Source organism: Ochotona princeps, chromosome 10 (genome assembly GCF_030435755.1).
Source record: "Ochotona princeps isolate mOchPri1 chromosome 10, mOchPri1.hap1, whole genome shotgun sequence".
Taxonomy (NCBI): Eukaryota; Metazoa; Chordata; class Mammalia; order Lagomorpha; family Ochotonidae; genus Ochotona; species Ochotona princeps.
Window position 1 is genome coordinate 15,905,730 of NC_080841.1, and position 12,138 is coordinate 15,917,867.

At 42.1% G+C, this 12,138-nt stretch overlaps 1 protein-coding gene across 3 annotated transcripts in view; it reads right to left on the reverse strand.

Annotated features, from left to right (window-relative positions):
• The window catches only part of RBBP5 (RB binding protein 5, histone lysine methyltransferase complex subunit), a 34,000-nt gene that overhangs the window by 11,634 nt on the left and 10,228 nt on the right, over nt 1-12,138 (reverse strand). For all 3 annotated transcript variants that reach the window (XR_009246146.1, XM_004578718.2, XM_004578717.3), the window contains exons 3-9: nt 11,301-11,473; nt 8,795-8,935; nt 7,240-7,402; nt 5,484-5,593; nt 1,067-1,186; nt 827-980; nt 664-735 (exon numbers count right to left, since the gene is read on the reverse strand). Coding sequence is in view for 2 of the 3 variants with exons in the window: in XM_004578718.2 (XP_004578775.1) it covers nt 664-735; nt 827-980; nt 1,067-1,186; nt 5,484-5,593; nt 7,240-7,402; nt 8,795-8,935; nt 11,301-11,473 (933 nt within the window). In the remaining variant the exon portion in view is untranslated. The remainder of the gene's footprint in view (nt 1-663; nt 736-826; nt 981-1,066; nt 1,187-5,483; nt 5,594-7,239; nt 7,403-8,794; nt 8,936-11,300; nt 11,474-12,138) is intronic.

Here is a 12,138-nt window from a genome sequence, read left to right on the forward strand (position 1 = left end):
AGCTCCAGTCATCGCGCCCAGTTGGGGAGTGATTCGGCAGATAAAAGATCTTTCTATAAAGCTGCTTTTCCAATAAATAAAATAAATAAATCTTTTAAAAAAATGGTGGCATGGCAAGCTAAGCCTCTGACCATCAGTTCATATCCCACCTGCTCCACTTCTGATCCAGCTACCTGCCAATGGCCTGAGAAAGCAGGGAAGGACTGCTCAAGATTTTTGGTTCCCGTGCCTACATTAGAAACCCAGAGGAAGCTTCTGGCTCCCAGCTTCAAACCAGCCCAGCTCTGGCTATTGCAGTCATTTGACAGTGAACCAGCAGATGGTAGATTCTCTCTCTCTCTGATTTTCAAGTAAAATGAATAAATCTTTAAAGAAAAAAGTTATAAGTAAAACCAAGATGTAAAACAAAAATTGAGCTGAAAGTAAGAAAAGCAGAAGAAAAATATATCTCAAATAAGTAATAGAAAATACACTAGATATTCTTACTAAAAGCACAGCTTGAAACCAAGACCTTACCATTAAAGGGAAACTAGATGCATGGAAACTGGTTAACAAGGCTGCAAGAATGCAAAATAAGGTAATTTTTAGTTTAATATATGTAAAATTCTTTAACAAAAAGGGATACCTAGTTTCAAAACAAATTAACCAAAGAAAAATACTCACAACTTGATTTTGTGCCCAAATAGAGACGACTCCACTAGAAATGGATGCTATGATGGGTCGCACAGGATGCCACTAAATGCAAGGAAGAAAAGAAAAACAGGTCATCAGCACAGACTCCCAGCCCTGCGCTCATGTGAGTAACAACGCACGGCCCTGGACTCACAGCCACGTCCAGGAGAAGCTCTCCTCTCGTCCCGTGGAGAATTTTCACCAGGTTGCCAATGCTCTTCTCCCAGATGTACAGAGCATGCTGCCGGGCAGAACCCGCCACTATGTATTCCCCGTCACCAGAGAAGCAACACTTCTTCCACGGGGTCCTAGAGGTCAAAATATACAGCATGGAGAACTGGCACCCAAGCCCCACCCCGGCACTGTCACCTACTCTTCTGGGTGTGACACATACCTGTTCACCAAGTCCTGCAATTTCTGCATGGGTTCAGGCTCCCCATCTCTTCCACAGGTTAAGATTTCTCTGCCATCATAAACTCTGATTATTCTATCTGCTGTGTTAATCAAGAAGCAACTACAGAAAAAAACATCACCAGAAATCAGAAATGTTTCACATTTCTTTTCATTAAGAAAGCAACACAAAGACTAAGAACTAGGGAAAAACTGAGTACAAACCTACAGGCCAGAATATTTGTTCATTTACCTGCCACTTCCAAACCAAAATAAACTTTGAAGTGAGAATATGTTTTATACTTCTTATATATCCCTGAACACAACAAACACAAACTGTTAGTATTCTAAGTGAAATGTACAACCTCTAAAATTAGCATGTTGATTATAAAAGCTCTAGTTATATGCATGTAAATACTTTTTTTATTGGATTGGAAAGTCAGATATACAGAGAGAAGGAGATGCAGAGAGGAACATGTTCTATCCATTGATTCATTCCCCAAGTGGCAGCAATGGCTGGAGCTGAACTGATCCGAAGCCAGAAGCCAAGAGCCTCTTCGGGTATCCGACATGGGTGCAGTGTCCCAAGGCTTTGGGTCATTCTCAACTGCTTTCCCAGGCCACAAGCAGGGAGCTGGATGAGAAGCAGGGCTGCCAGGATTAGAACCAGCACCCATATGGGATCCCAGCGCATTCAATGTGAGAACTTCAGCCTCTAGGCTACCATGCTGGGCCCCAAATACTTTATTCCTAAAATATGTTCTATATACAATGTTTCTTTTTTAGAGATTTATTTATTTATTTGAAAGTCAAGAGTTACCAATATAGAAATCTTCCATCCACTGGCTCACTCTCAAAATGGCCACAACGGCCAGGGCTGGCCAAGTCAGGAGCCAGGAGGTACACCTAGGTCTCCCATGTAGATCCAGAGCCCCAAACACTTGGATCATCTTCCACTGCTTTCCTAAATGCATCAGCAGGGAGTTGAAAATAAAGTGGAGCAGCCAGAACTCGAACCAGAGCCCACATGGAATACTGGCATCTCAGGTGGCAACTTAACTCATTACACTACTTTTTTTGTTTTAACATTTATTTACTGATTTTAAAAGTCAGAGTTGGAGAGGAATAGAGAGATGCCCCATCCACTGTCACTCCCCAAATGACTACAGCAGCCAGTGCTGGGCCAGGCCAAAGCCAGGGAATCCAGAGCTTCCTCTGGTCTCCCATGTGGGTGGCAGGGACTCAACACTTGGGTCATTTTCCCCTGCTCTGTCCAGGCTATTAGCAGGGAGCTGGACAGTAAGTAGAGCAGCTGACACTCAAATCAATGCCAATATGGGATGCCAACATCACAAGTGGTGGCTTTACCACAAGGATAACACCCAAGATATTCTTTTTTTTTTTTCTTAAAGATTTATTCATTTTATTACAGCCAGATATACACAGAGGAGCAGAGACAGAGGAAGATCTTCCGTCCAATGATTCACTCCCCAAGTGAGCCACAACGGGCTGATGCGCACCGATCCGAAACCGGGAACCTGGAACCTCTTCCGGGTCTCCCACGCGGGTGCAGTGTCCCAAATCCTTGGGCCATCCTCGACTGCTTCCCAGGCCACAAGCAGGGAGCTGGATGGGAAGTGGAGCTGCCGGGATTAGAACCGGCGCCCATATGGGATCCCAGGGCTTTCAAGGCGAGGACTTTAGCCGCTAGGCCACGCCGCCGGGCCCCCCAATATATTCTTAATTGAGTTAGTAAACTGTGTCACTTTCAAATGCCCCATTTTTTTTTTTTTTTTATTGGAAAGCTTAGAAATCTGTCTAAAATACAATTCATTTCAGACAGCTTTCTTTTTGGAAGTTTATTTACTTGAAAAGCATGATGATAGAGAAAGGTAGAGAAAAGAGAAAGATCACAGGTTTGGTAGTTTACGCCTCAAATGTGTGCACCGGCAGGGCTGGCCTAGGCCGTCAGGAATCAGCAACTCCATCTGTATCTTCCACCTGTGAGGCAGAGCTCTAAATACTTGAACCTCCCAGAATGTGCCTTAGTAGGAAGTAAGAGGAGGCAGGATGTAGTCGTAGGCACTCCAACCTAAGATGTGGGCACTCCAAGTAGTGCCTTAACCTGTGGTGCCACAATGCCCGCCCTCACCACTTTCTCGCAGACTTCACCAACTAACATGTTCTCAATTCAAGACAATGTTTAGACCGGAATGTCAGCCAAGGATGTATGAGCATTCCTAACAAAATACGATGAATATCTTTCTTCTCATTTCCGTTCTTGTATCTACTTTTAATTGGGAAACCAAAATTATCACAAGCAACATCATAAATTAAAAGGGTCAGAAAGCCTTGTGTGACTCCCTGTTGAGTTATAATATAAATCTGACATCAATTCTGATCACAGCAGCTCATCTTTCTTCCTCAGAGCTTACTACATTGCCCGGGTCCGTGTGATGGGTGTGGAAGACAGGAAGGTGTGAAGAGTATTGTTTCATTGCGGCAGGGCCTTAAGGAACCTCCTGCTGTGTAGCAGGGCTCTGGGGGATATCTCTACCACCACCTAAATGCAGCTCCGCCTCCCTTTGCATGGACACCGGACAATCCCACTGAGATTCCTGTAATCTATTTAGGCATTGTCTGCCTCTGCAGAGTTGCTGAGGAGTTGCTGATATCATATCGCTTTTAGCCAAAAGGTTTCTCACTATTGCTGTCATGGCTGCCCCTCATTGACAATATGCTGATCAGGGGTGTTAACTCCCCCTTTGATCCTATGCTAATCAAGGTTATAGCAGAAACCTATGCTTAGGATCCTCCTCCCCCATTGACCATATGTTAATCAAGAGTGCTAGTCTCCAGGTGTAGGGGAAATCCATTCTTTCCTTCTTTCTTTGATCTTTGGGTCCTGCCTCCTGTGATACATTTCCTCCCTTAGCTGATTCAAGAGGAATGTGTTACTGATTCATAGTCACTTGCCTTAGGTGAAACAAATGGCAGAATTAGCCTTAGAAACACCCACTTGACCATGACGTAAAAAGCCCGAGCCAGAGTTTGACTGATTCTGCATAAATAAAGCGGACAGCTTTATTGCATTGTCCACAATGATCAAGGAATCCTAGTGGTCCGTCTATTTTCTTTGCGCCTCATCCACGCACCCTTCTCGAGTTCCAAACTCAGCTGGAGCTGGACCTCAGCACTACATGCCAGGTATTCTGCTTCTATACACTGACACTTGAATACCTTTTCCATACAGAAATGATAAGGGCTGGTGTTGTGGCACATAGGACTAACCTGCCACTTGAAATGGGCAGCATCCCATGTCAGAGAGCTAATTCAATTCTTGGCAGCTCCATTTTCTTTCTTTTTAAAAAGATTTTATTTTTATTGGTAAGTCAAATGTAGAGAGGAGGACAGAGAAAGAGTATCCATCCTCTGGTTCACTTCCAAATGACTGCAATGGTCAGATCTGAGCCAATCCGAAGCCAGGAGCCAGGAGCCAGGAGCCTCTTCTGGGCAAGGCAAGGACTTTAGTCACTAGGCTACTGCACTGGGCCTGGCATCTCCATTTTCAATCCAGTTCTCTCTGTTAACCTGCCTAGCAAAACAGCAAAAAAATCACCAAGTACTTGGGTCCCTAAACTCATTTCGGAGACTTGGATGAAGTCTTGGCCTTTGTGGCCATTTGGAGAATGAAATGAAGATGGATGATGATGACGGTGATGCGACATGTATATGTGTGTCTGTCTTCCCTCTATGATTCTACCTTTCAGTAAATAAATAAATTCTAAAGAAAAGAAAGAGGGCCCGGCGAGACAGTGTAGCGGCTCAAGTCCTCGCCTTGAATCCACCAGGATCCCATTTGGGCACCAGTTCTAATCCCTGTGGCCCTGCGTCCCACCCAGCTCCCTGCTTGTGGCCTGGGAAAGCAGTCGAGGAAGGCCCAAAGCCTTGGGACTCTGCACCTATGTCAGAGACCTGGAAGAAGCTCCTGGCTTTGGATCGGTACAGCACCGGCCGTTGCAGTCACTTGGGGAGTGAACCATTGGAGCAAAGATCTTCCTTTCTGCTGTCTCTCCTCTTCTCTGTATATCTGACATTCCAAGAAAAAAAAGAAATATTAGAAGGAAGGAAGGAAGGAAGGAAGGAAGGAAGGAAGGAAAGAAGGAAGGAAGGAAAGAAAGAAAGAAAGAAAGAAAGAAAGAAAGAAAGAAAGAAAGAAAAGAAAGAACGAGCCTGATAACCTCCAGGTAAGGAAGATGTGACCTCTGATTCAATGCAGATTTCATGAATTCATGAACCAACACTACAGATTTTCTAATATCTTTAAAGGGCAAAAATTATAAAAGCAAACTGCAAATCTTAATGTATTTCTGCATTCCACTCACTTTTAAAACTGTCCTTGAGGACAAGGTCCCACTCACCTCCCCTTCCGGGCAAACTCAATTGACTTTATGGCTGTAGTATTGCTTGTTCCAGTTGTTACTCTGAAGGAAGCAACAAGATCCTGAGAATCTGTTTTTAGGACCAAAATCTAAGTTCAAAGGAGAAAAACAAAAGTTAATATTCTGATAACTCACAGTAATTAGATCTGGCTTCTGTGAAGTGAGCAGAAATGGGATAAAACTATAAAAGTCTGATCTCATACAAACTGTCAACACCATTAAATGGTATTTCCTTTCACCTCTTAAGAAAATACATAGGTTGGGGCTCGGCGGCGTGGCCTAGTGGCTAAGGTCCTCGCCTTGATCCCATATGGCCGCTGGTTCTAATCCCGGCAGCTCCACTTCCTCTCTGTCTATCCTCCTCTCGGTGTATCTGACTTTATAATAAAAATAAAATAAATCTTTGAAAAAAAAAAAAGAAAATACACAGGTTGTGAACTATTCTTAAAATCTAATGCTTAACAGCCAAAACCAGAAGCAATCCAAGCATTTATTAACAGATGAATGGACCAACACATGTAGTGAATAGACAATCTGAGCCCTGAAAAAGAGGGAAATTCTGACCTATGCTACAACACGGGTGAACCCCTAAGACTGTATGCTAAACAAAATAATACAAGGACAAATATTTAGAAATATGAGATGCGTGGAGTAAGTAAATTCTCAGATACATAAAGTAAAACGGTGGTTTCAGGTGTTAGAGAAGACCAGGGAATGGAAAATTCCTGGTTAATGAGTTCAGAGTTGCAGTGTGACAAGACAAAAAGCGTCCTGGAGATAGAGTGGTTCCGGTGACAGTGGTTCCAGTCTATTTCTCAGCACCATACAGATGAAGATGCGGACAATGGTCACATCTGCATTATACACATCCCACCAGAATTTCTTTAATGCCACTTTCTAAAGCAGCCTAATCACCATGGTATACAACGGAACCATAAACTCTAAATATGGAAAAGAACTTAAAATGGACTTCTTATTCTGGAAAAGCACTTCCTACAATGCATCCCAAACAGAAGAACCTACACCTTCCCAATATTCCAAAAGGTAAGAAAGAAAGAAGAGCTTAGGCTTCAGCAGTATAGCATAAATTTGGCTAATTATACAACACTTTATAAAAATAGATAGCAAGACATTTTTATCACCAGAGTTCCAGATAACATAACTTAAACACAATTTTAAAGTAATTTTACAATTTAGTAATAGTTTTTCACTACTAATATCTAACAAAAACCTTTCCATCCTTCCCTAGGTCAAGGAATCTCTGACTACTCTAAATCCACATAGCAGGAATTATCAAGGGAAGAGAAAGGTTACACTTACTAGAAGCAAGAGCCACACTTAGTTCAGGTGTAAAGAAACTCCAAATGGAGAACAAGGAAACACAAAAACACACGAGATATCTAATCTTGAGACTGGTACTGTGGTGTAGTCAGTTAAGCCACAGCCTGCAACACTGGCATCCCACAAGGACCTCACTTCATGTCCCCCCTTCTGATCCAGCTCCCTGTTAAAGCACCCGGGAAGGCAGCAGAGGAGCCCTGCCACCCACGTGGAAAAATCAAGTGGATTTCCACACTCCTGGGCTTCAGCCTGGCCCAGCCCAGTCATCTGAGCAGTGAATTAGCATAGGGAAGATCTCTCCGTCTCTGGGGCTGCAACTCTCCCTTTTAAATAAATAAATCTTTAAATTACAAGAAGATCCTTATTTGGCCACCCACCAGGGATGCAAGCTCACCTTGCCTTTGGCATTTCCTGTGTAGATATATTCCCCTCGCCTATCGAAAGATGCCACCACATTCAAATCGGAGTCATCGTCTACCGGCAGAACAACGTGTGTAGAATCTGAAAGGGTCAACATGACAGGAGCAGATTTCATGGGGCACACGAGAACCTTGTTCCTGTTTAAAAATATGAACAGTATATTGGCCGTTGCGTTGATATTGGCAGGCTGATTCCCTGTCCTGTCCACTACTCTCATCAGCTCTCTCAGCTCAAGTAAATTTAAGTAAGGAAAACAGTCATATCTGTCTAAGAGCAAAGAAAAAACTCAGTAAAATTACTGGAGCCCTATCTTACCAAAATAAATATAACCATTAAAAATATATACGAAGATGCAACAAACTAGTAAAACACAAGAAGTAAAAAAGCAAAATATTGACTCCAATGATATAAAAAATGTCTATGTGATCTCATATGTACTGAGCCATGAGATACTACATAAAAAGCTTTATACCTAAAGAAAACTTGACACAAAGAGAACCCAGAGAAATTAAAATACTTAGTTAAGATAATGTGTGGCGAATAATTTCCTCTTAAATGTTGCTTTTAATACTGAGCTTTTGGGCCCAGCAGCATGGCCTAGGGGCTAAAGTCCTCGCCTTGAACACACCCTGGGATCCCATATGGGCGCCGGTTCTAATCCCGGCAGCTCCACTTCCCATCCAGCTCCCTGCTTGTGGCCTGGGAAGCAGTCGAGGACGGCCCAAGGATTTGGGACACTGCACTCGCGTGGGAGACCCGGAAGAGGTTCCTGGTTCCTGGCTTCGGATTGGCGCACACCAGCCCGTTGCGGTCACTTGGGGAGTGAATCATTGGACGGAAGATCTTCCTCTCTGTCTCTCCTCCTCTCTGTATATCTGACTTTGTAATAAAAATAAATCTTTAACAACAACAACAAAAAAAAATACTGAGCTTTTGAGTTTCAAGAAAGGGGAAATTCTGCTAACAAACATTCCAATAATCAGGGGTGGAAAGTCCCAGCTATCACACTTGTTCCCACCCTTGCCAACTTCAAAAGCCTCAATACCATCAGTTTTTAGTAACACAATGCTCTCCAAAGGTATTCAGTAAAACCAACCTACTGAAGGTCTGAATAGATGTTCATATTTTTCTTCAAAGAACTTAAATGGGGGAGGGAAGTGACAAAACAGGTAAGCTGCCACTTAGGCTGCCACATCCCATTCTGAAGTGTCATTCTGTTTCCAACCCAAGTCCCTGTTAATGTGCAGGGGAAGTAGCAAATGCTGAACCAAATGCCTGGATCCTGTCACCCACGTGGGTGACGCAGATGGGGGCTCCAGTTCCTGGCTTTGATTTGGCTTGGTCCTGGTTATTATGAGGATTGGGGGGGCCAATGAAAGAAAACCTATTGGCTATTCTGCCTTTCAAATAAATAAACATACATATAAATCTTATGTAAAAACAACTTATATGGAAACTGTCAGGAGCCTAGAGCAAATTCCTTCAGCTACAGCCCATCCCAGGAAAGGAATGACTTAGATTAAACCTACTGATCTCGTGGATGATACTGGACTTTCAAGATGGGCGAAGGGAATCGAAACCTCTGGTCGCAGTCGCCTGAAAGAACATCCCACTGTGACACTATATTATCAGTGGAAGCACTCACGAGCTTATGACCATCTCGGCTCCAGCTAAGAGAAAAAAGGGTAATTCAGAACATTATCTAAGTTGAAATACATCACTTTAACTTAGTGGTATTACATTATTCTTTCAAGAAATTATTTTCTTATTAAAAACTGCAGATATTTGGAGGTCACAGTATGACATCTTAACACATGCATACAACATGTACTGATCAACCTTTCTATAAAGCCCTCATCATGACCCAGAGCTGCCCTCCTCTACTTCCTCATAATGTACTTCATAGGTTATTATGAACTAGCCACCTCTAGGTCATGATTCCTTTGACCCAACTCCAATTTGGTACCTGTTATTCAAATCAACTCTATCTTCATACCCCTTACAACCTATAGTAATCACTTCCACGTTGAGGCGGAGTTGTGGCTTTTACTAGCTCCTACATATGAAGAAAACTATTTGTGACTGGCTTAATTCACTGGATCTTCCAGGCCAAACCATTTTGCACAAGTGACAGGATTTCATTCTGTGCTACGGCTGAAGGGTACCCCACTATGTATATATACCACATCTTCTTTATCCAGCCACCTAATGATAAACATCTCACTTGAGTCCATTCCACTCTTTGGCTGTTGTGAACAGTGCTGCAGTAAATACGGCAGAGCAGTGATCTCTAAGGATTTTATGTCTTTTGGATGTATATGCAGCAGTGGGACTGCTGGATGATATGACAGCTCTACTAAATGTTCTTTAACAGCACCATACTGTTACCCATAGTGGCTGCAATAATTTAAATTTCCACCAACAGTGTGTGAAAGTCCTCTTTTCTTTACAACTTCACCAGCATTGGTTATTTTTAGTCCTTTTCATAATAACCGTTCTAACAACTCTGAGGTGACAGCTTGTTGGGGTTATGATTTGCACCTTCCTAATGGCTCATAGTATTGAGCAGTTTTCATATATCTGTTAGCCATTTGTATTTCTTCTTTTAAGAACTACCTACTCAAGTACTGGACTGGGTTTTACTCTTTTTGAGTTCCCTACACAGTCTGAATATGAATCTTTTGTCAAAAGAGCTCACAGATACTTTCCCTAATTCCACTGCCTGTCTCTCCACGCTACTGGCTGTCTCTTTGCTGTGCAGGACTTTCCAAGTTTGATAGAATCCCATTTTCCTGGTTCAGCTTTTGAGTATGCGTGAGTCACACATGTTGCCCTAAACCCAGTACCATTCTTCTAATGCTTACTCAAATCCACAACATGCTTTCAACTAACTAAATAAGAATTCTTGATTTTATGACATTCACATCTAGTAATGGCAACTTAAAAAAAAAAAAACAGTAACTTAATATTTCAAGATTTCACTTTAAGTGGCCCAATAAAAGATTCAAACATCCTAGAAAAAAATCTAAGATCAGTTGGCTCTTGAGGCTCATGTATACAGCATGACCACAAACTTGCAGAAAACTATCACTCTCCAGGTGGTAGAATTATGGAAAACCAGTTCTTAGCTATTTTTCATAATTATCTAAAACAATGATTGACGTTACTGTATAATCAAACATACATGTGTATTTTCAATGGGTAGGACTGATAGTTGCATGACTGAACATACACATAAACCACTGAATTCTACACTTTAGCAGGTGAATTGCTCTTAAAAACACGTGTATCTATTTCAATCTTTATTGCAAGAACACAAGAAACGCAAAGGACCTGGAAAGGAGTCAGTGCTCCCATTCTGAATATCTGAGAGAGTGCGGCCCCAAGCCGCGAGACCATCAGTGTCCCAGCCCAGACAGGGGCCAGGCCTCCTCCCGCTTCCGTGCTCCATACTATCACTGTAACTGCCATTCAAACCAAGGGAAACAGTCATGATTTTATTAACCTAGACTTGATTAGGTACCTTCTTTTGGTGCCGAGCTCATTTAAAAAATAAATGCTATACCAAAATAAAAACTTCTGATGTGGCCAGAGAAGCTTCAGAGAGGAGTAAAATCAATAGGAATAAATATAAAAATAGACATTCGCTCAATACATTTGATAGAAAGCCTTAATTACTGAAAGAGTTAGCATGTTTGTGAACATAGAATTGCTGGAATTCAAGAATCTGGACAAGGCTGGACTAGGCAACCACTGCATCACTATTACTGTAACACTACAGATGTCACTTCTAAACATCTCATTTCAGAACTGCAACACCAGACAATCATACTACATGAACTTCTGAGAAAGGTACTTTAATGACCCCATGGGTTTAATTAGGATCTACATAACCTACAAGAAATTGTATTACCAACAACTAAGTATTTAAAATTCTGAATTTAAGTTACCTATATTGAACCAGAGAATATATAGTCATAAATTACTTCCCCTAATTTAACCTATATTTAACATACTGATTGAGAACTTCCTTACCATAGAGAACAGACTGGATGGATGTGTGCACTAATTATTTTTGCAATGCCTCTTGTCAAGAAATCCCAAATGACAATTCGGCCATCATTACAACCAACGGCAAGTAGCGTGCCCCATCTATTAAAGGTACAAGTGAGGGCCATGCTGATACAATCCAAAGTTCCATCAGCTTCCTAAAAATGAAAACAAAGATAAGAATAAAGACAGTAATAACAAGGCATCCATATTATCTAAGATTCTTTTACCACATGTCGAACACTTCACTCGAATCACAACACTAATGCATACCAAAATAATCTATGTGTCTTCATATACCTATTAAATGAATAGAATGAAGAAAAATTTATAGGGGCTGGTGTGGTGGCATGGTGGGCAAAGCTGCTGCCTGTGGTACTGACATCTCATATGGGTACTAGTTCAATTCCTGGCTGCTCCACTTATGATCCAGCTCCCTGCTAGTGCGCTAAGGAAAACAGAAGTGGAGCTGGGCCTCTGTAACCATGTGGTGAATGCAGGTCAAACTTCTGGCTCTGGATCAGTCCAGCTTCCGCCACCAATGCATCCATCTGGAGAATGGAATAGCACATCTCCCCTGTCCCCCATTACTCTGCCTTTCAAAACAAAACAAAAACCTCTGTGTTTTGTTTTTCTGATTTTACTTGAAACAGTTACAGAGAGAAGGAGGGAGACAAAGATTTTCCATCTCCTCAAATAACTGCCAACAGCCAGGGCTGAGCTAAGAACTTCCTCCAGTCTCCCACATGGGTTCAAGGGCCCAAGGCTTTGGACCATCCTCCACTGCTTTCCCAGGCCAAAAGTAGGAAGCTAGATCAGAAGT